Here is a 21934-nt window from a genome sequence, read left to right as displayed (position 1 = left end):
GCAGCTCAGGGTCAAGACTGAGTCATGTAGGCGATGCGCATGTCATCTTCGTCGCAGGCTTGCGGGGCGAGCTGGCACCCTTGAGCTTTGATGTAAGCTCTTGAACTCTCTTTAGCCCTGCCGCCTAGCCGCGTCTTACCCTCCTTGATAAGATGATCTCAAACCGGGCGGCAGGTGTAGTCAGCCGGGTGGATGGGGTGGGATCTACTAGGCGTACTGCCGTTGCACAGCCCATCATGCAGTGCATCCACGCTGCACCCCGTCCTTATCTCCGCAAAGCTTATTTCTTCCCTGGGAGATGGATTTGTCAATCTTAGCCATTGACTAGATTTGACGCAGGATTTAGTCTAGCAACTCCTCATATATTTATAGTAATTTGCCCATGTAAGACATCTCCGGCAGGACGGAGCCGGATCCTGACCAACTGCTAGTAGAAAGGTCTATGATCAAACATACTGGCATCAACAGTATCTCAAAATAAGAGTGAAATACTTTGATACTACCCGCAGCGGGTTGATGAGGTACGGCTGTATAGCTGGTTCAAACCCTTCGGCAGACTGGTAGGTTGTCAGCTGAACCAATCACGCGCCCTCATGGTATTTTCGGGGCGGATCATGGGGTAGCTGGTTGAGCTCGGGAGGACCCTAATTTGAGACTGCACACTTAAAGCTACTGCAAGTAGCCGGTGATAAACTCCGGTTACCAAATCCTGTGGTCTTCTGAGATCTGCCCTTCGGTTGAGTTTGGTTAACATGATTGGGTTTCGGTCAACCGTGGACCGCTGCGAGCTATAGTTGCATAGGGTCAAACTCAAATATAGAAACTCTATCTCCAGAGCTAAGAGCTCAGTAGATCATAACCATGGCCATACTTCCAGGAAGGGTGACCACCGCCATCTAGCGCAGCAACAAAATCATCACGGTCTGTCATAGTTAGCTACAGCACATAAAACATTGCTAGAGAGCATGAAGCGAAGCATACCCTTCGGCTTAGGAAAGGAAATCGTAATCGGCCCTTCCCGCCTGGACATCCTTGGATCCTTGGGCGATCCAGCAGCTATAACTGCCATATTGAGAACCGTTCCCCGGGAGTACGTTGTCACAGGAAACTCGATGCGGTTGCTATCGCGGGAGATATTGCGACTACTTCCCGATGGTACAGACATCGTGAGCCACCTGTCTGCAACATGGTTTGTCCATCGCGACGCGAGTTGAATAGAATGTCCTTTGCGCCATAGTTGTACCTCTGTCTCACCTTTTGTTGATTTTTTGGAGCTCAGGAAGGATTGTTTCTTTGTGGTCATGGACTCAGCACGTCGGGAGAAGCATAGTTCGTAGGTGGATGCGAGTGAGCTCATAAATGCGTGGAGGACAGGCTCGTCGTTGAAGACGACTTCCATGCTTGCGATCTTCTTCTCGCAGTGGGAGAAGAATACGTTATTTGCGGCCCGGTATAATTGCTCCACGTGCGATGAGATGTAGTCAACGTAGAAGATCTTCGGAAACTTGACATGGAAGTTCGGAGAATCGTAAATGTAGTCTACGTCGCGGTAGAGATAGTAGAGGCTGGAGTGTTTGAAGGATAGGCGGCTTTCTATGAGCAAAACGGCCTTGTACTGTTTCTGGTCCATTGCAACGTCCGCGACCTCGTAGACTTGCCCAGCACTATTGGGTTGTGACCAAGAGAAGGTAGGTTTGTGAGTAAGTGTCAGGATCACTTTTTCGAACTTCTGAGCCTGTTGCTGGGATCGAAATTCTATGTCCAAGCCGATGTTGGGGCTATTGTCATCGTAGACGTACGAATAAAGCGGATTATAGCTACCATCCGTCTTGTCCGACCGCTCTTGACCAGTATCCGACCATTTGATCTGGACTGACTGTGAATCCTCGCTGCGACGGACTTGCACTCGACTCATCGGCAGGAAGAACTCCAAGCATCGAGGGGTCTTTTCCGCTAAGGAAGAACTGATCACCATACGTCGAATGGATCGCCAGACCTCTCCAAATGTTCTCTCCAAAATGCGGACTTCACATGATCGAGTGATCATCGGAGGGTTCATAGACTTCATGATTGGCGCTCTAAGTTGCTCAACAACTTCCACGGAGGTCTTGAATATGACGCTTTCGGAGAATTGATCCGAGTCCACCGGCTCGCGCTGCCAAACCGCGTCAAAATACGCCTTGGGTATGTTGATGAATTGACCTAGATCCGCAGAGTACTGGAAGGATACTGAAAGAGTCACTGAATCGAACTTCAAGTTTATTGGTTCAGAGATCTTTGCAACAGGTGCACCGCTGAGTGAGGCGTTAGAGACTCTTATGAGCTGGGCCAAGTCTTCATGTGTGACTAGGGACACGATTAGTGGCGATAGTTGACAAATCTACAGGTTTCCAGATCGGACTTACAATTTCTCTGCAGACAAAGCCTACCACTCTGGTTGCAGATGGTCACTTTGGGCTCACTTTCCCCGTCTATCGTGGACAGTAGAAGCATATATGGAGCGCCCTTGAACCGCATTCTCAGCTTCTTGCCTCCAATTCCTGCATTGACAAACGTCCGCAGAAGTACACGCTCCTCTTCGGCACCAGCGTCCTCCAGCTCTACAGTGGTATAGCGCACATTCTCTAAAGCGTAGAGCTGGTCCTCTGTGCTACTGCAAAAATTTTCGTCTGGCTGGACTGGCTCCCACAAGTCGAGGTTTTGCTGAAATATGATCGCGGTGTCCGGTATGTCAACAGAAATAAATTGAGAGAAGTACTCTTTGATACCTTCTGAGATGTCTGAGATCAACTTTCTGTTCTCATCTATCATCAACGACTGGGGGCTCTGTCGTTTGAGAACGACGTCATAAAGAATATAAGAGGCTTTCAGAAGGTCCACATATGCTTGGTGGCTTGAAGTTGAAGATGTCGAAGAAGGACTCATACTACCACGAGCGCTGACTAGATTAGGCCTATCGCCGTTTGCGAGAGTTGTTCCAGCCTGTTGCTATTAGTTAGGCTTATTGACAGAACATAGTCTTGCCCGCAGTATAAATCAAGTAACTGTCTGAGCACCTACTCGATTGAGCAAGGCGTTTGAAACAATAAAAAGGAGTGCTCACCTTCAACAGCCACCAAACTGCTATACGTAGCCAGGCCGTTGTACTCAGCCGTCGAGCATGTTCTTCACCATTGAAAGAAGCCTCGAACTTTGCAACGACCGGAGCATCAGGTTGATGGAAGCTGTCTCGCGGCTCGTACCTTAGCGACCGTAGGTTTTGTTCCCTTAACTGCATATCGTGAAGATGCCGCATTGCGCTGACGACGGCCTGTTTGGCATGGAAATCTTCGTTCTCACGTCTCTCGCCTTCCTGATTATTAGGCAGCGAGTCATCTTTGGGTCCTACAGGAAGATCATTATGTATGCTCCCAGACGAACCTAATTTTGAAGAGCTGGCATATTGTTCAAGGAGATGGTATCCTGGGCCGGCCGGGCTCTTCAGCGAGGTGCCGCGTGGTGGTGAGCTTGGAAAGGGATTATTTGTGAAAATTGTCGAAGAAGATTCCTCGGATCGTGAAGAGACCCTGGACGCAGAAGAGGTTGATTGGCGAGGCTGAGCAATCGTGAAGGAGGCACGGGGTCTAGGAGCTTCCGAGATCGGTGATCTCTCCGTTTCAGGCCCATCTGTCTCATCAATCCCAACATGCGTCTCACTCATTGTTTGTGCTTGCGGCAAAACGGCGGCCGATGGAGATGGAGGAATATCGCGCGAATCAGACGGGGAATCTTGTTCTAAGGAGGCGAGTCTCTGGCCTTCGAGCCTTTTCAGCGAAGAGCTATAGAAATTAGAAGGTGGGCCTCTAGAAGATCGCGTTTTGGCACTCACTTGCCGATAGAGCTCATGTATAGATGAAGATTAGCAGTGTGAACCATAATCCTCGATTTCAGTTGTTCAATGTGGTTTCGCTGTGTGGCCCATTTGACTTTGTGCCACATATGACCTCCATCACCACCCAGACTTCGATATTTGCTGACAACCTCTTTGAGCCGTCGCAAAGTATCGAGACATGCGTGTACGCAGCCTTGTAATGTACGTGCTCGGGTTTCAGGGACTTCGGTAAAGAATGAAGATTTCGAGTTCAGATGGTCGTGTAAGTCGCCTAGTATTCCATGTAAAGAAGCGAGCTCGTTGACAAGCTGCCGGAAACTATCGGGCGCACCCGGGGAAAGAAGATGGCAACTATGATATAAGTCCCAGGCCAGGGCAGACACGGTGTCAATGTCGAGGATCTCGGGGTTAGGCGACATTCCGAGAGACGTCCTTTGTCTCAAGCGTTCGGCTAAGCAGGCTACTAAGAAGCTGAAAGCGGGGATCGCTGACCACACGGTTGGGTGCTCCTATTCTCATGATAGCCTCTCAAAGTAGGCGAAGGGGCAGAACACTGTTTCCTTACTAGCGATCGGATGACGTTAACAAGTAGCAGCAGTTGTCGCTGGGAGGAAACCGAGAAGCTAACGCGGGGAAAGAGGGAGCAACGTAATGATATAAGAGAGCAAATATAGTCGAATTACGTGAATGACATTGAGCAAACATTTGTCGGAGCAGTGTGCTTTGAGAGCTCGTGAGGTCGAGCTTTCCACCTGAGATTTGGAAAAGGTAGAAAAACGAGCGCGAGACCTGGCGCGAGCGGCGATACCGGTCACGATCCCTGGCGAGGCGCAGCCTGGAGCTGGGTGAATAAAGATTCACAGGCATTGGCAGGATGTGGACTGGTGAGGCTGTCCAAGGCCGAAGGACTGCAAATCACAGGCTGCGAAGACAACAGAGCCTCCGTATTGCGAGGGGGTCGTCGCTTGGCTGGTCTGGGGTTTGTGCAAGAAGGGGCTCCTATACGAGGTTGTCCTTTGAGACGAACCACCTCAAAAGCTGAAGTGCATGTGCCTGACAGATATCGACATTTCGGAAGCCACCGAAGCTGTCGTACACATACATACCCCAGAGTCAAGCACTGTCCAAGAATCCAATGTGGGGGACACGGGGCACAATTCCGCGGATCGTGGGGTCGATTCATGAAAGACCAATCAGTCAACGTAGGTAGTTAGAGCGAATATCGCCTCTAGACCTCTTATAGAGCTAGCCTACTAGACGCATTGATTCGATTGATGGAGCTCAAAGGAGAGCCTTCAAAAGTGAGAAGCTTGGGAGGGGAGTTTTTCAAGGGTGGTGCTGTAGTTCGGCGTTGAGGCGAGGGTCAGACAGCGTTTGCTCAAGATAAGCTGTAGAATCGATCGCATTATCAGGCAACTCTGCGGACATCTCCATCGTACCAGTTGCTCGTAGCTATATCTTGAGAAGATTGAGGGAGGGAAGGCCAAGGAACTCAGGAACGAGTAAGGAAAGTGTGAACCGGAGACGATCAGTGCCCCTGCCTCAGGCCACAGTACCCATCAACATTGGAATCTCAGGGGTCCAGCTTACGCGCAGCGCGTCGCAGCCTTTCATCCCATCTAGAGTCCTCCCACAAAATTGCCATCCACTGTTACACAAGTCAACAAACGAAATCTCACTCAGCACCCGAATAGGCTACCTTCAAAAATCAACTGCCCTTGCGGCCATATCACAATGTCCGCAACAATCCCTGCCCCCTTCGAACTCGACACACCCACAATTGGGTGCATTGCATTCGCCCTCTCCTTCATGCCAATTGCCTACATCCTCGGCGCCACCCTGATCCCTTCCGCGCAAACGCGCAACCGCATCCTTTTCTACTGGCACGCATACGACGCGCTCACTCATCTCTTCATCGAGGGCTCCTACCTTTACGAGTGCTTCACCAGCTACGCGCTCCTCCCCGCCGGCGTCAAGGTCAGCAGCGGAGCCCCGGCCTTTCTCGGCTTCGCCGACCGCGTCTACGGCGCCGCATACGGCACTCTGCCCTCCGCGCGCCTGTGGCAGGAATACGCGAAGGCGGATCATCGCTGGGCGGTTGCGGATCCGACGGTGATTTCGTTGGAGTTGCTCACTGTCTTCCTCGGTGGGCCTGCCGCGATCTATATTTGTTACTTGCTCTGGGTGTCGTCGAGCCCGAGTTCGAGTGTTGGTGTTAAGGGAAAGGCGCAGGGGAAGCTTTGGCTTGTTGCGACAGGTCTCGCGACTGCTGAGCTGTATGGTGGGTTTATGACTTTTGCACCGGAGTGGTTGACTGGAAGCACGGGGCTGGAGACTGGGAATGCGGTCTATCTGTGGTTTTACTTGGTCTTCTTCAATACCCTTTGGGTTTGGATTCCGCTTTGGGTGCTTTATGAGGCAGCGAAGGAGGTGAAGGGGGCTTTTGTTGTTAAAGAGGTTGTTGATGGGACGAGGAAGGCTCAGTGAGTGCTATACAGCGATGGGACTATATATAAACAGCTACTGGACGTATAGTATAAAGTGTATAGTATATAGTAGTGTAAATTGGCTTGATCAAGAGGGTTAATTCGTGTCGCATGCATGTATGTCTATCGAGCTCTATCCCAGTGTACGGTACCTCTATTTAGCCTTCACGAATCCGCAAGTCGAATCCCATACCTCTCATAAGGGAAGTTCTCCAGCGTCGTCAACAACTCACCAAAGCCATCATCCAGCTTCCCAGGCGATCCAGCACTCTGCAACCTCCCGGCAACGAGGCCCTGAGCCTCCCTCTCCTGCTCAGACTTCTCCTCCTCTTTATGCTCTCCAGTCAATCCAGCCAACACCTCCGCCTCACGGCCCTTATACGCCCCGAGGAGCCCCGGATGTGGACACCAGATTACCCTCATTCCCGCGCGTCTCCCAGCCTCAACACCCGGAACCGCATCCTCGAAAACAAGACACTCCTCTGGCGTGATTTCCTTCTCTCCCTTCTCCCTTAGCTCAGCATTGATCGTCTCCAGTGCAAGCAGATAGATGTCGGGTAGTGGTTTCCCGCGGCCCTTGCCAATCCGCGGGTCGTCGCCGAGGACGCGGTTCGGTTCAGGGAAGAGGGAGAAGAGATCGCCGAGATGGTCGGTCTTTAGCTTGTAATTTTTGTAGTGCGAGGATGTTGCGAGCGCGATGTAGACTGGATTTGAGGTGTTTTGGGTCGCGACGAGGTTCTGGAGGAGGGTGGGGACGCCGGGGAGGGGCTGGCTTTCGGGGAAGAATTGGGCTTGTTGTGCTGAGACTTGCGTCATGTATTCTTCGTGCGAGATGGGGAGTTGGGCCCAGTTGTGGAAAATTCGGGCGGCCTGGAGATTATTGTGTTAGAGCGTGCGAGGTAAGGGGGGTGCGCTATGTGTTGCCTTTCTTCAGGTGGGGGCGGGGTAGGACGACAGAGGAGAGATCAAGTTCGGAAGTGAACGTACATCTGGCTGCGGACGTCCCTGGAGCTGTGCCTTAATTTCCCAGGGAAGTTTACCCTTGCCGTATTTGGCGAGAATTGAGTTCGTGATATCCGTGTATTTATCCTCCGAGTCGATCAGGAGGCCGTCCATGTCAAAGAGACAGGCCCGCACGGGGGGAAAGCTGGAGAGAGCGCAAGTAAGCGGTTGAACCAGGTCATGAGCGGCAGATTGATATAGCTACATACTTCTTAATTCCGTCAGCCATTTTCTGAGGTGATCTTGAAACTGAAGCAAACGGCGGGTGAGTTGTCAGAGTCAAGTTGGTTCCGGCCCTGGCGATTCTCCGCAAGTTTCACTATCGGTGATCGCCGCCTTAGGCACCGATAGATCGAGGACTGCCAAATCCCCCCGCATCTTTCATCAACTCCTCCGTACACTCTCCTCGACGAAAATGACCTCATCCACTCCCGACAAGGGCAAGGTCCCTAATCCCCAAACAGAATTCGACAGTGACGAAGAAGACATCTTCCACGATGCCCGCTTCCCCGCCGAAGAAGAAACAGTGAGCCCACCGCACCTCCCAATGGAACGCACCTCTCGAACTCAAACTGACGCCAGAACCCCCTGATCTACAGCGCCTCCTGGAGGAATCAAAATCAATAAAAGCCGAAGCGAACAAGCTCTACTCCGTCGCATCCTACGACCAAGCCATCTCCGCCTACGACCGCGCCCTCGCCTCCTGCCCCAGCTACCTCGACTATGATGTCGCCGTCATCCGGAGCAACATGGCCGCTTGCTATCTGAAGCTCGAGGACTGGAAAGCAGCTGTTGATAGTGCGACTGCGTGTATTGAGGGTTTGGATCGTGTTGTTCCGCCGCCGAAGGAGGAAAGTGAAGACACTTCTGATGCGCCGGATTCCACAGACGCTGTTGTTGAGATCTCGGGGGATGGCGAGGAGGCGGAACAGGAGGAGCTGAAGAGGATACAGGCGAGTGATGAGAAGAGACGCGATGTGCTGCGGATCCGGGCGAAGGCACTGATGCGACGCGCCAAGGCGAAGACGGAATTGGGTGGGTGGGGGAATCTGCAAGGGGCGGAGGAGGACTATAAGATTCTTGCTGCGATGGATAATCTTCCCGCGGATGATAGGAGAATTGTACAAAGGGCGCTGCGGGAGTTACCCGAGAGGATAGGTAAGGCGCGAGAGAGCGAGATGGCGGAGATGATGGGCAAGCTGAAAGATGTAAGTTGGCCAGTCTGCTGCAGATGGAGTATAGCTAACGTTGTTCTAGCTGGGGAACGGTATTCTCAAGCCATTCGGGCTGTCGACGGATAATTTCAAATTTGTCCAAGACCCTAAGACCGGTGGATACAGCATGAACTTTTCCTCGTGACGCCTGATGCGGCGTGTACGATATACAATATACATGCAATATAACGGAGACAGGATGACTTGGTATAATGATGAAAGATGCAAATTAGCGAGTGTTAATAAAGATACACTAGGCTATAGAGCCAAAGTCCGGGTTAAGGATATCCTCCTCCAGCATAGTACCGTCGTTGAACACCGTGCCATTCTTCAGCACCTCGACACGCCCAGGATGGAGGTTTCGCGGCGGGGTATCGATGATAGTCCCATTGGCAAAAATGATGCCGTTCCAAGGCCGGGAAATCGTCCTCTTCGCACCGCTTGTCATTGCCACGGATGGAAGCAGGGGAGATCGCTGGGTGCTAACGTCGCAGTTCTCACTAACCATGTACAGGTTCAAACCAATAGCCAAGGTATATAGCTCAGCACTGAGCTGGTTCCAAGCAAACTGATCTGGAATCACAACGCCAATATAGTCGACCAACAGCACATTTGGCCATTTAGTCGGATTCATTCCATTGAGCCCTGCCCAGTAAAGGGAAGGGTTGGTTGGCATGATTGCAATCTTTTGAATGGTAAGGGCGGTTGTCTGTATGGCATCGGCTGACACAAGCCATTGGCTAATGAGGAACTCATCGTTGGTGAAAGGCTCAACGCGATTGATCCCCGACCACACTTGGATTTGGTTCTCAGCCATTGGCTGTGTTGTGGGTAAATTCGACCAGTTGTCACGCACTGACATTTGCCCGGCTGTATAAATCCCATCAGCTACTGAAGCTCGCGGAACCCCGTCCTGCAGGTTGCCTCCATCCAAGAGGAAGACCACACAGCCCGCACCATTATTCCGATCCATGAAATATGATGCTGGCTGGTGCTGGAACTGCACGCCGGTGTCGAGATTACCGCAGCGGTTGTTGATTTCTCTGAGTTTGGTGAAGAAGTTATTCATGATTTCACTGCTCCAACGAATGGGCCCTCCGAGAGGAACTCTTCGAAGACCGACAAGGTATCTGACACGGAAGAATATAATCTCTCCAGGATTCTCCGAGGTGAAACGGTTGATCTCGCTAACAATATCCGCCAGGCTCTCGCCAGTGTTTCCGACAGGCACGTCAGCGTTCTCGTTATTGACATGTGCAACCCAGAAATCATAGTTGGCCGTGTTGGACTGATGGACACTTATGATGCGCAGGTCAAACCATCGCGCGCCAACACGAAGCTGATCATAAATGTTGAGGCCTTGAGTTTGCGTGTTTTCCTCACTGCCGATCGACACAATCTGCCCGCTGATAGTGCTCATGCCGGAGTCGTGCGTACCTGGCATAACAATATGCTGCAGCGGTCTGTCTTTGATGGTCTCATAAATCTGTCGCATCCAGTTTCCGGGGCCGTGAGTAAGCGACGCGATGAAACCATGATGAGCACTACCCGTTATGACCAAGGTAACAGGCACCTCCGGCCTTGGGTCTAGGTACTCGCGCTGACCTAATCCCATGCCGCTGAGGTCAATGACTGTGCGACGTGGGTAGCGATCAGGGATATGAGTTGTTGCTCGAATCATGAATCGGCTGTTCGTGCCTTCGATGGAGTAGTATGCTTCGCCGTTGGTGTCTTTCGGGTTTGCTCCCACTCTTGTCGTATAGTGCGCGATGTTCTGGCGGGAACGGCCAGGTGGGATGTCTCCCCAGTTGAATGTATCCATCTGGTAGGAGTGGGCTCGGTCCAGTCGGAAGCGATGGGGTGTAAGATTGACGATTGTGACATACTGCCTTCCGGACGTCAGGTTGTCCAGCCCTAAGGCGCCCCAATCTGTGTAGCTCCCGGCTGGCATAGTCTCGGAGCTATACGTAGCATCGCCGGGACTGCATGTAGCAGCCTTCGCATTCGCATTATCTCGCGGTCTAGAGCTGACTGCGCGTGCTGCATGACCTGATCGGATCGGGAAAGCATCAGGAGCTGCCTTGACCGGATCATAGAGATTCGTGACTCCGGCCAAAACGAACAGAATGCGGTGCAGCTTCATAATAATAGCCTTCGACTTTCAAGAGGCATAAGAATTGAAATCTGAAGAACGAACGTTGCCATCTGGAAGGCCGATGCGCATTTTAAGGCTTCGATGGCCCTGCTGCACCTGGCGCTGACACTTGGTTGACACGACCCAATCACGCGCCCTGCCAGCAGCTGGTGATGTTGCATGTGGTCGACTCTTCACGTCCTCGGGACCTCCGAGTGCTACTCAGGGGCCAGGGGATCCCTTTAAAGTCGCGGGGGTTTTCTTTAGCGCTGTGGTTACCCCTGCCAGTCTCGATCACGAGGCCTGATTTGCCTGGCGACTTATGCCCCTTCGGCGCCAAAGGGGCCTAGATTGTGCCAATGCAGATCCAGAGCCAACCCTGCATGGCACATTTGTCCACTATTATTCCGACATTGCAACCTAAGACAATTCGCTCGGACTTGATCGCTGGGCCATTTCCATGGTATTGTTTTAGTGGGATATTTAGTATGCGATCCCGTCCATTATTGTGACAACATCATCTTTGATGATTAGCTTACAACCTCACCAATCCCTTCGGAATGGCTCTTCTCTCTTTCTCAGCGAGAACCTCGCATTATCCCCCAGCTGGTTCCTACGACCAATCACTGCCTCAAGATCATCATACCAGCCGGCCGGAACACGGATCTGAAGTTTTGACCACCACCTGCTCCTCGCCAGGCTTTCCCACGGTCCTATCCACATATCCTCGTCCTCAATAGACCACTCAATCAGAGCTGGGGAGCGTGGCAATCCTGCAATCGATATCGATAGACTTCGCAGACCGGACATCATCTCTTCGAGTATAAAAAAGAACTCACGATAATATTCGGCAAATTCGGTGCTCATGCTAGGAAATGACCTCGAGATCCGATAGAGATCAATCTCAACAACTAGCGATGTCAAAATCGCTAGGGGGTCCTGCGGTATCGCGCGCGACACCCGAAATATCTGGTCGATCCCATGGTCAAGGACAAATGTGTTCGTGCTATACAACACAGCGAGGGACTCCTCGTGTCTGGTCTGATAGTTATTAGCCATTCGCCAGACCTATTTACATGACAAAACAGTCGGATAATTACTTACGCCTGTTTGCAACACCTGAGCCATCCAATCCCACCAACTTTCGCTTCAGCCCTGTTTGTCACCAAGCCTTGGACCCCAGAGGAGCATCATGGTCTCCGCGGCCGCATTCTCGGGACAAATGAGTCGCTTGTCTGGGCATGTGTTCGGGGAGTCGCATACTCGAAGCCACCAGAGCCACTGTGCTTGCTGCGATACATAGTCAAGGTCAAGGTGAATGCGGCGGCCTCCGAAAAGCTGCCGGTATATCAGCTGTCTGACTTCAGGAGGCAGTCTTGCGAAGAATGGACTTTGAGCTTGTGTGTCCGGAACTGGGTTTTGAGGATCGACCATAGACGAGTACAACGAGATGTGGTCTGTAGGAAGTATAGGGAGACGTTCACGATTATGCCGGTTGCCGTCGACTTCGCAGCTTGAGGGATGGACTCCCGGGGACTCTAGGAGAGCTCGGATAAAGTAGTGAGGCTCTCTCATATAATGCTGGGTTGCTTCTTGGCTTGGGAGCGACGCTGGTGCGACTGATTCTTGATGTCCCAGGGCGACTCGAAAGACGCGGGCGAGAAAGTTTGGCGAAATCATTTTGCCTCTTTGCGAGATTCTTCTCCATAGTGACTCAATTTTTGAAATATAAACATTTTAATGACGGCCGACTACAATCAAAATGTCCACGTAGCAAGGGAGGGGTTGAACCTCACCGAGCAGCCGCATCCATGATGATTGGCGTCTGGTGTTACACAACATGAGGCATTCTTGCGGTGACAGTGTCAGACGGGGTTTCTCTCATTCTCATCCGGTTCAAGCTGTCTCAATCAAAGGCCTGAAATTGTGACCAGCCTTTGGGCTGATTGCCAAGGGTCAAATCAATCAACTGGGCAATGGGCCGTGTACAGGTCTCGTGTATGAGGCCTGGCTGCAACCATCACAGCTGACACTCCATTTCTCGTATCTATCAACTCTGTCGGCCGGTCGCTTTTCATCGAACTCGTCAAGCTTTGGGCTCAGAAGATGGCTGAGCCTCCAGCTAGTAAGTAAAGTCCTCCTGCTAGTTCAAGTTTTGTTTTTCAACTTGTTTGCCATGCAAGACAAATGTTGATTCGATTTCAAGCTGATTGCCCCAGTTCACCTTCGCGTCCGCTTTGTGACAACTTTCGCAGCAACCGCGTATCGATTCCGCGGTTCGCGACCGGAAGACGTATCTGTTCCGCTCCGTATACACGTTTCCCCGCAATTTGACAAGCTCCTTGGGGGAATTCCGGAAGTCAACAAATGCTGCTTATTCGCAAATTGACAGTGTTTCCGCAACGCTTTCGGAGGACTACATACGCCAGTGATTTTTGCCAGAGGTCGGACTGAGACGCTTCATAGGATATGTAGGGTTACGCCGCGAGATAATCGGCAATCGTCCTACCAGCTGGACAAGATTCGCTTTTCGCACGTTGTTAGTGGGGGGCGCCCACCGGATTTTCCCCATGGACTGCCGTCGAACTTTGGGTCTGAAGGCTCGGCAGCGACAATGATCAGAGAACGTCTTCCCCCGCTTTCTGACAGATCTCGCGTCCAGGAATAAGAAGTCAAATTGCATTCCTCCGACTTCTATTGTAAGGAACCTTCTACAGGGGCACCTGTACTTTGACAATGGCCACTCTACTTCAAACTCAACAGCTTGGTGCCATCCAAGGGAAAAGCAGTGATGGGGTAACGCAATATCGTGGAATCAAATATGCGACCCTGGAGAACAGACTGGCAGACGCGGTGCTATACGAAGGGAATGGCGACGGTGTTCTCGACGCGACGGAAGATGGGTGAGTCCCAGTTTAACATATGCTCAGGTTGACAGAGGACTAATATCATAACCGAAAACAGGCCTGCGGCAGTGTCTCTCCCAATCGGGTGTGATCTAGAACTGAGCCATATTCAAAACGCACTGCCCAAGAAGGACCTTCCTCAGTCCGATCTAGACTGCCTAAATCTGAACATCGCTGTTCCGGCGAACGTGACTTCGTCTTCGCGGCTTCCCGTTTTCCTTTTCATCCATGGAGGCGGTTTAGTTATTGGCGCAAATTCCTGGCCTCAATTTGACTATGCTCGGCTTGTTAAGCTGTCCATAGAGAAGAATCTGCCAATTGTGGCAGTCTCTATCAAGTAAGGTAGACGGCCCTTCACAGATTTCTCAAAGCTGACATGTCTAGCTATCGGCTTGGAGCGCTCGGATTTTTGACGTCTGAAGAGCTGCGCAACGCCGGATATAAAGCCAACAACGGTCTACGAGATCAGAGAGTGGCTATTGAGTGGGTCAGAAAGCACATCCACGAGTTTGGTGGAGATCTGGACAACATTACCGTAGCAGGAATGAGTGCCGGAGGAGGTAGGTTTTATCCCATGTTCGAAAACAGGCGAGAGCTAATCAAATGTAGCATCCGTGACTTACCACTTGAACTCTGAGAAGGCACTTTTCAAGCGGGCTATTTCGATGAGCGGTACTTACTTCTTGACGCAACCATTGCCCTATGAGGCTCACGAGCAAAATTATCAGAAAGCTGTATCGGCTCTAGGACTTTCTGGTGCGGCGCCAGAGGTGAGAATAAAAGCGTTGCTCGAGATTCCTGCAGAGGATATTGTTTCTCGATTGCCTCCGTCCATCCTAGCTGTCCCTGCGGTAGACGGAGATATTGTTCCATCTGCTCCTTCACGGGCAGAAACTGGTCGCTCGAACTCTAGTGAGCCACGAGGAAAGAACTGGTGCCACGAACTGATGATTGGGGATGCGCAGATGGATGTAAGTAAATAACAAGGTAGCATGGCCTTCAACTAACGTCCTCGTGTCTAGGCAAGTATCATCGCTTTCCTATATCCGCACATCAAGGAATTGTGCGCAAAGAAGTTCTTCAAAGCCATTCACACCGCACTCCCCTCGCAACCCAGTGTTGCCGACGAAGTCCTAAAATCCTACGGCCTCACCGACGAAAACGCCAGCGACGAGGAAGCTTACCCTTCAATTCTCAACTTTATCAACGACGCCCTGTTCTTCACTCCAGTCCTAACTTTCGCACAAGGCTGGAAAGGACCGACATACGTGTACTACTTCAACGAGGGCAACCCATGGGAAGGTCCTTGGCAAGGTCGATCAAACCACATCCTCGACCTGGCCTACTTCTTCCAGAACTTCCGCGAGTCCCTGTCTCCCTCCCAACAAGCGGTTGCAACTGCGTTTGCGGAAGACTTCTTCAAGTTTTGCCACGGGCAGGCGCCATGGCCCGCCATTACTCCGGGGACAGTGACAAACGGGTTTGCGGCAAGGTGCTATGGGCCTAGCTCTGAAGGGATTACCGTCGGTACTGTTGATCGCGCGTTTGGAGAGAAGAGTCAACGGAGGTCAAACTTCTTCGACGTTGCTGATAAGGTTGGTCCTGATGACTTGGCCAAGGTGTTCAATGTTTTTATGTCTATGTGATTGGACACGGGAGCTATAGATCTTGAGCATTGAACCGAGGTGAAATGTTCTTATAGAGCTCATGACACGCTTGTTTATGTACTTCCAACCGACCAGCCTCGGACTCTAGGCTCTGGGCAGGCCCCGTAGGAACAAAGGGCCTCGGCCAATGGTCGTGTCGGCATTCTTAGCCCCGACCTCCGTGATCGACAATGCGCATCAACTGCCCGACGAGCCCCACAAAAGGCCGAGCGATTTTTCCCTCTAGACCTAGGTGACGGAGCACTCCGTAGATAGCTTGAGGATTCAACAAATATCTAAGAGGGTCGCCAAAGAAAGATGCTTCGCACCAGGAATTGGAGGCCTTACTCGTCAAGTGTCCGCAAAAATCATGGCAATCGAGCTGAGAACCGACCCAAATTGTCCATATGTCCGGCTCCTGGGGCATGTTTCCAGGTCAATATCAGAGACTCTAGGGAAAAGCTAGTAGCAGGATAACTTTGTATGGAAGAGTCATACTCGTCTACAATGACGCATGGGAAATGGGGGCCATTTGACGACGGGGGCTTTTCAGAAGAGCTCGAAATTGCAAAGACGGCCAGGACTTATAGCCACGAGATTATTGCCTGATCGAAAGGAAGGATCTCCGGTGTAGGACGGGGCTGGACGCCCGGTTCCCCGATCCCCCGACGGACGAACAACGGACGCGACGAGCAACAAACGGGTGCGAGTACGAGGAACAAGGGCTGCGAGGACAATTCAAATAGAGGCGATGAACCCGGGGAACCCCTGGCTATACGTCTCAGCCCCAAAATCAACACTTGTGTGAGAAGTTTCTTTCCGTCTTGTCGCATACAGCATCGCAAACAGCCGCGATACTTAGATAACACAAAATGTCAGCTCTCCTCAACCAGCGCGCGGTCGCTAGGGCCGTTACGCTTATCACTATCGGCGGAATCAGTACATACGCAGTCTCGAGTTTCCTTGGCCAGAGCGTGCTCGCGGAATCGCCGGCGTCGCAGAGGGTTTTCGGCAAGGGACCGGCGTTCAAGTACCTCCAGCTACACAGCTCCGAGAGCGTCAACCATAACACGAAGCGACTGCGCTTTGAGTTGCCGGGTGGAGAGAGTGCGCAAAGTGGTCTGGGACTTACCTGTGAGCATTTGGTTGACTTCTCACATTCTTGTGTCGAGCGCAGGCTAACTGGAGGCCAATCTATTAGCTGCTCTTCTCACTTTTTCTAAACCAGAGGGTAGCTGGCTACCTGCTGTGCGACCTTATACACCTATTAGCAAGCTGGGTAAGCACCCTCATATGATCTTGGGGTGGAATCTGCTTCTAACGTCGGTAGATGAACCTGGATTTATCGAGCTCCTTGTCAAAAAGTACCCCAACGGCAAAGCAAGCACGCACCTCCACAACCTAAAACCTGGCGACAGCCTGCTATTCCTCGCGGGCATCCCCGGGTTTTCATGGACACCGAACAAATTCTCGCACGTCTATCTCATCGCAGGCGGTGCGGGCATCACACCCATCTACCAGCTGGCACAGGGGATCCTCGACAACCCGACTGATAAGACAAAGGTCACAGTGGTCTTTGGCGTTAACACCGAGGAAGATCTCCTGCTACGATCGGAGTTCGACGCGTACAAACAACAGTACCCCGACAAATTCGATATCTACTATACGATCAGCCGGCCGAAGAAGGATTTCTCTCCCGAGGAAGGCGTGCGGTCGGGATACGTGACCAAGGAACTTCTCGCAGAGCTCATGCAGGGGCCGAGTGAAAAGGACTCCAAGGTCTTTGTTTGCGGACCGCCGGCGATGGAAACGGCTCTGGTGGGAGCTGGTCCGTTTGGAAAGGGCGGGACGGGAATCCTGGAGCAGCTGGGTTACACAAAAGACCGGGTTCATCGATTCTAAAAGAGCCAAGATTCCTTGATATGTATTATACTTCTTCACTCAACCAAGATCTGGGGAAGAGCAAATTATTACCCACTGTTCTACATTTAGCTAAGCGCAGGCGATTTCCGTTTCACAAGGATGACCTCACAGGTCCGGACGGACAGCTACATCAACAAACCACGCCGGCTGGCACAATGTCTTCGATATCTGGCTTGCACAATTACCCGGACCAAAAAAGGTCATCTGGATCCGAGATCCGTCCATCTTGCGATCGTCGACTTCGGCAAACAAGCTTGTATCGCCCATCTTGTCTTAGAACGCCAAGGGTCGGCGCCCGCGGACCGCGAGCGAAATCTCGTGTCATGAGCTGATTAAAAATGAACTTTTCCATCACTTCCGTCCTCAATTTCCATCATGAGATGCCTGTAGCACATCCTGCCTATTCCGGAGAATCGCATATATTAACAGCACCAGCGTCGCCATGCTGACCAGACTGTGGGCGCATAAAGAGCCCACGCGGCCGTTCCTGCTCGAGTGGAGAGCCTCAAAAGGCTTCATCATTTTCGTAGTCTGCTTTGCTGTTTTCACGGTCTGGTCCTTGCTTTCCTTGAATTCCTCGGCTTGGCTCGGCTTGGCTAACGCTCGATTCATAGGATATCTTGTTATATGGAATTGTGCGTATCCTGCGATTTGTGCTGAAACGTGTGTGGGACGGGCTCTGACTGTCCCAGATTGTCCCGGTTACTCCAACTGCACTCAACGAGAGAGCTGGCGTGGGTGAAGATGATGGTGCGTCGTTTTACGCAACACGCAACGAAATACGCGCTGACAGCCAGCAGAACAGAGGTGGACCTCGATCTTGCTAGGTCTCTACGGCGGAGCCCTGCTCGCATTTTCTCGTACGTAGCAGCAGCCTCGTCCACTGGTACTGAACATATCACTCTAACTACCCCGGCCAATACGTACAGCCCCAGCCGGCTATCTAGCAGACCGAATTGAATCGCGACGCTGGCCACTAATAGCCGGTCTCGTCGCCCTCGGTGCCTCAACAGCCCTCCTCTGCGTGGGAACCCACATTGGGCTCTGGATCGCCGGCCGTCTATGCCAGGGTGCGTCGGCAGCCGTTGTCTGGACGGTTGGCTGTGCTCTGCTCGTCGACACTGTCGATAAGGATGGGCTTGGCCAGGCCCTTGGGTATATTGGCATGGGGATGACGTTTGGGGCGATGGGGGGCCCACTAATTGGCGGGGTACTATATGAGCATGGTGGGTATTATTCAGTTTATGCGTTGGCGTTTGCGCTTATTGCGTTGGATATTGTGTTTCGGGTTGTTATGATTGAGAGGAAGCATGCTGTTAAGTGGTTGAGGGACGAGAGTGAGAGTCAAGGTGAAGGCGAGGAGGCTGTGAGGGAAGGGGAGAAACGTGGAGGACCGGGGGATGATGCCTCTCCAGAAGCTGGGACTACAGACCTTCATATCGAGCGCCAGAAAGAGCCAGGCCCTTCATCACAACCGGTCTCCGGACCATCCACTGATGTTCCCAATGCCACCACACCAGAGCCAACGCCTCACCCAACGACCAAGAAACGAAAAGGCGCCCTTTACACCCTCCTCGCCTCCTCGCGCATCCTCGTCTGCCTCTGGGCCTACTTCATCCTCTCCCTCCTTCTAACCTCCTTCGACAGCGTCCTCCCCCTCTTCGTCGAAGAAACCTTCCACTGGCAGCAAACGGCGCAGGGTTTAATCTTCATCCCATTAACAATCCCACACATCATCGACCCGGTAATCGGCTTCATCAACGACCGATACCCTTCGTCCCGGCGGTACATCGCCTCGGGTGCATTCTTCGCCGCTATCCCCGTCCTCGTCTGCCTCCGCTTCGTGGATCACGCCTCCACGCGGAATATCGTCCTCCTCTGCGCGCTTCTCGCGCTACTGGGCCTCTGTCTCGCATCTATGCTTGCGATCCTCCTCGTCGAGGTCTCATATGTCGTCCGTGAGAAAGAAGAGAAAGCCCCTGAGGTTTGGGGTAAAGGTGGCGCGATGGCACTGGCATATGGGGTACTAAACTCGGCGTTTGCAGGTGGGAGTCTTGTTGGGCCGTTTTTGGCGGGCTTTATTAGAGAGAGTCAGGGGTGGGGGACTATGGCCTGGGTACTTGCGATTGTTGTTGGAATAACGGGGGTCCCGGTGCTCTTGTTACTGGGAGGGTTCTTGTTTAAGAAGAGGAAGGGCAATGAAGCAGATGCAGAGGCTGTTGGGCAATGATCTGCGAGGAAGCGATAGCTATGCCTGGGTGATGTACATATGCATCGATACATATTTTGTGCAGCGAGTAGACTAACCTGTTACATATTATCAAGGATGTACATAACAATCATTGCAATATAATAACCATCAATCTCCTCTCATGGTTACCATATGATCAACACCCAAAGCAATGTCCTGCCTCCATTGCCGAGAATCCCCGAGTGGAGTACATAGCACCACATTGCGGATCCCCGCAGTAGCCCCACGAACCCCTCAAGAGGGGTCAAACAATTTCCAGTGCCACTGCACCACTCCAAATTTCGGGACAACACCACATCATCGCAGCCGAGCAGAGTAACCATGCCGGCGACAGTGTGGGGTCCCGAAGCCCTGACCTTGCGTCAGCGTCAATGCGAAGCTTCTTCGGAGCGATCAAATGACTGACGCTCGCTCTCACACCAGTACATCCGTTCGGCACATTGAGAAAGCAGTGAAACACCAGCCCGCACGATGGCCCCTCCACAAGTCCGCCACGAGGCGCTCCAGGCGACCTTTACTGGAATCGAAACAACATATGACGGTATACCCGTTCAGCACTTCCGCGGCATCAAGTACGCGAATATCCCCGCACGATTCGAGCGCGCGACGCCCGTTGAGGGGTTCCAGGGGAGGGAGGTTGATTGTTCGCGATATGGGTAGGTCTTCCCTGCCTGACCAATACCTTAGTCCATTAGACCTACCCGACATAATGCTAACCCTGAACTGCTGCTCTATAGCCCTCGCTGCCCACAAGTCGACATCGACGTCCGCCACCTCCTCCGCATCCCCGAAGACTACGAGATAAAGCCCGAGGCCGAGGATGAATTCGAGTGTCTGACTATCGACATCGCCGCTCCTCCTCCGGGAACCCATAATGGTGATTTGCCCGTTTTGGTTTGGATTCATGGCGGGTCGCAGATTATGACGTTTTGTTCGGCGGCGTCGGGGATTTGTGGTATGTTTTCTTGATAATTGTTGACGTGGTTGGCTTCGTTGCAGGATCAGGAGCTAAGTTGAGGGTTTACAATAACAGATCCGACGAGACTCGTTGCGGACTCGATTAAAGCCGGTCGGCCGATGATTTTCGTTTCGATCAATTACCGGCTTAATATATTTAGCTTTGGGGATGGTGCGGAGAAGAATCTGGCGATTAAAGATCAGAGGTTGGGGATTGACTGGGTGAGGAAGAATATTGGTGCTTTTGGAGGGAGTCCGGTATGTCCACCTACCCATAGGAGGACGGTATGATGGTGATACTAATCTGCGACTGGGGTAGAACAAGCTTACGCTGGCTGGAGAAAGCGCCGGCGCGATATATGTCCATGCCCATCTCATTACCGGTCCACCAGTACAGAGGGCTATTCTGGCCTCCGGATCACTATACTTATCGTCGCCTTTACCGGTGGAGAGAGGGGATGGTCTCATCAAGGCGCTTGAGGCGAAGGTACAACAGGCTGGACAGTCGTCTCTCAGAGAGGCTTCGGTTGCGTCGTTGTTACAGGCGCTGAAGGAGAGCAATGTCAACACAATGTGGATACAGGAAGATGAGGAGCTACAAGGCTGGGAGACGCGGATGGAGCAAGTTGACGAGATCATGATTGGTGATACTGAGTACGAGGTAAGTTCAGGGTTTCTTTCCTATCTTCTTCGCCATTTCATACTAACGGCCAAGTCCGTCATCTGGCGAAACGGCATCGAAACCCTCGACGGCCCAACCATCGCCGCAGCCTTTGAACAAGACAAAACCTGGGGCACGACGCTCCGGAAGATGTACCACGTCGTCCCGGACCGCCCAACAGCCTGCAAGCTCGGCGCTCTCGACCTCGTAAACGACGCGCGTTACACACTGCCTGTCGAACTTATTGCCGAAAAGCTCGAGGCCACCGGGAAACCCGTCTACAAGTATGTTGTCGACCAGCCGAACCCGTGGCAAGCATCCAGCCGCGCGCATCACGCCGTTGATCTACTTTTCCTATTCGGTAGCGTAGATCTCTCATTCAATCCCGCTGCTGAGGCCGTAGGCAGGCAGATGAGAGAGAACTGGAGCGCGTTTGTCACAGGTGTGAAGCCTTGGCGGCTTACAGGGCGCTTTGCGTATGGGCCTGTGGGTGAGTGTAAGGAGATTACTGAGGGAGATTTTGCTTTCCGGAGGAGGGTTGGGCATCTTAAGGTGCTCAAGGAGGCTGGAATTGAGGTTTATCTGCCTATTGTCTTTGCTTTGACGGCTGGGAAGATTAGCTTGTTGAATTAGATATGATTTCATTAAATATAGGTCCAGGTTATGGCACTCGCTGAATGTACTATATGGCTTCTCTATAGACACCAAGCCAGATCTACCTACCACGGAGCGAGAGCGAGGTACATGTGACAAAGACACGCGACAAGCTGTAGGCCACTGGAGCACAACAAAGGTCAACGATATTCTTTAACACTTCAACCAACTGTCCAACCACGCCACTCAGCCCTGGCTGAATCACGGAGCAACCCCCACCATCGGCAAA

The 21934-nt window shown here is 52.1% G+C and overlaps 10 protein-coding genes across 10 annotated transcripts; 6 read left to right on the top strand and 4 right to left on the bottom strand.

Moving 5' to 3' along the window:
* Positions 1-649: 649 nt before the first annotated feature.
* Positions 650-4532, bottom strand: BJX68DRAFT_203535 (uncharacterized protein). The gene is made up of 5 exons (XM_071037602.1): positions 3869-4532; positions 3104-3818; positions 2406-2982; positions 982-2346; positions 650-923 (listed from the first exon to the last, which is right to left on the bottom strand). Exons 1-5 carry the CDS (start codon positions 4288-4290, stop codon positions 838-840), a joined length of 3165 nt encoding a protein of 1054 aa, XP_070902339.1. The 5' UTR covers positions 4291-4532; the 3' UTR covers positions 650-837.
* A 913-nt stretch (positions 4533-5445) lies between these two features.
* BJX68DRAFT_203527 (EXPERA domain-containing protein) lies at positions 5446-6440 on the top strand. Its single transcript, XM_071037601.1, has one exon. The coding sequence runs from the start codon at positions 5606-5608 to the stop codon at positions 6356-6358; it is 753 nt and encodes a 250-aa protein (XP_070902338.1). The 5' UTR covers positions 5446-5605; the 3' UTR covers positions 6359-6440.
* Positions 6441-7643, bottom strand: BJX68DRAFT_203526 (haloacid dehalogenase superfamily protein). The gene is made up of 3 exons (XM_071037600.1): positions 7569-7643; positions 7345-7504; positions 6441-7227 (listed from the first exon to the last, which is right to left on the bottom strand). The coding sequence occupies exons 1-3, from the start codon at positions 7586-7588 to the stop codon at positions 6523-6525; spliced, it is 885 nt and encodes a 294-aa protein (XP_070902337.1). The 5' UTR covers positions 7589-7643; the 3' UTR covers positions 6441-6522.
* Positions 7644-7774: 131 nt separating this feature from the next.
* BJX68DRAFT_253384 (uncharacterized protein) lies at positions 7775-8718 on the top strand (the record flags this gene model as incomplete). The annotated part of the gene is made up of 3 exons (XM_071042714.1): positions 7775-7885; positions 7959-8567; positions 8617-8718. The coding sequence occupies 3 exons, from the start codon at positions 7775-7777 to the stop codon at positions 8716-8718; spliced, it is 822 nt and encodes a 273-aa protein (XP_070902336.1).
* A 54-nt stretch (positions 8719-8772) lies between these two features.
* On the bottom strand, positions 8773-10986 carry BJX68DRAFT_203517 (phosphatidylinositol-specific phospholipase C domain-containing protein). Its single transcript, XM_071037599.1, has one exon. The coding sequence runs from the start codon at positions 10714-10716 to the stop codon at positions 8827-8829; it is 1890 nt and encodes a 629-aa protein (XP_070902335.1). The 5' UTR covers positions 10717-10986; the 3' UTR covers positions 8773-8826.
* A 264-nt stretch (positions 10987-11250) lies between these two features.
* Positions 11251-12415, bottom strand: BJX68DRAFT_253382 (uncharacterized protein; the record flags this gene model as incomplete). The annotated part of the gene is made up of 5 exons (XM_071042713.1): positions 11251-11743; positions 11812-11854; positions 11886-11937; positions 11971-12254; positions 12361-12415. The coding sequence occupies 5 exons, from the start codon at positions 12413-12415 to the stop codon at positions 11251-11253; spliced, it is 927 nt and encodes a 308-aa protein (XP_070902334.1).
* A 1028-nt stretch (positions 12416-13443) lies between these two features.
* Positions 13444-15259, top strand: BJX68DRAFT_263670 (putative carboxylesterase; the record flags this gene model as incomplete). The annotated part of the gene is made up of 5 exons (XM_071044756.1): positions 13444-13610; positions 13672-13950; positions 13998-14173; positions 14223-14584; positions 14636-15259. 5 exons carry the CDS (start codon positions 13444-13446, stop codon positions 15257-15259), a joined length of 1608 nt encoding a protein of 535 aa, XP_070902333.1.
* Positions 15260-15808: 549 nt separating this feature from the next.
* Positions 15809-17544, top strand: BJX68DRAFT_230086 (cytochrome b5 reductase family protein). Its single transcript, XM_071039168.1, has 3 exons — positions 15809-16393; positions 16461-16538; positions 16590-17544. Exons 1-3 carry the CDS (start codon positions 16132-16134, stop codon positions 17159-17161), a joined length of 912 nt encoding a protein of 303 aa, XP_070902332.1. The 5' UTR covers positions 15809-16131; the 3' UTR covers positions 17162-17544.
* On the top strand, positions 17544-19555 carry BJX68DRAFT_230085 (MFS transporter). Its single transcript, XM_071039167.1, has 5 exons — positions 17544-17732; positions 17797-17817; positions 17875-17932; positions 17983-18042; positions 18112-19555. The coding sequence occupies exons 1-5, from the start codon at positions 17625-17627 to the stop codon at positions 19410-19412; spliced, it is 1548 nt and encodes a 515-aa protein (XP_070902331.1). The 5' UTR covers positions 17544-17624; the 3' UTR covers positions 19413-19555.
* Positions 19556-19708: 153 nt separating this feature from the next.
* Positions 19709-21811, top strand: BJX68DRAFT_203426 (putative carboxylesterase). The gene is made up of 5 exons (XM_071037598.1): positions 19709-20089; positions 20171-20388; positions 20467-20648; positions 20710-21051; positions 21106-21811. The coding sequence occupies exons 1-5, from the start codon at positions 19905-19907 to the stop codon at positions 21682-21684; spliced, it is 1506 nt and encodes a 501-aa protein (XP_070902330.1). The 5' UTR covers positions 19709-19904; the 3' UTR covers positions 21685-21811.
* The last annotated feature ends 123 nt before the right edge of the window (positions 21812-21934 follow it).

This window comes from Aspergillus pseudodeflectus, assembly GCF_044049435.1.
Source record: "Aspergillus pseudodeflectus strain CBS 756.74 chromosome Unknown BJX68scaffold_8, whole genome shotgun sequence".
Classification (NCBI taxonomy): domain Eukaryota; kingdom Fungi; phylum Ascomycota; class Eurotiomycetes; order Eurotiales; family Aspergillaceae; genus Aspergillus; species Aspergillus pseudodeflectus.
Note: the sequence above shows the minus strand (reverse complement) of the source record. Positions and strands in the feature narration are given on the sequence as shown.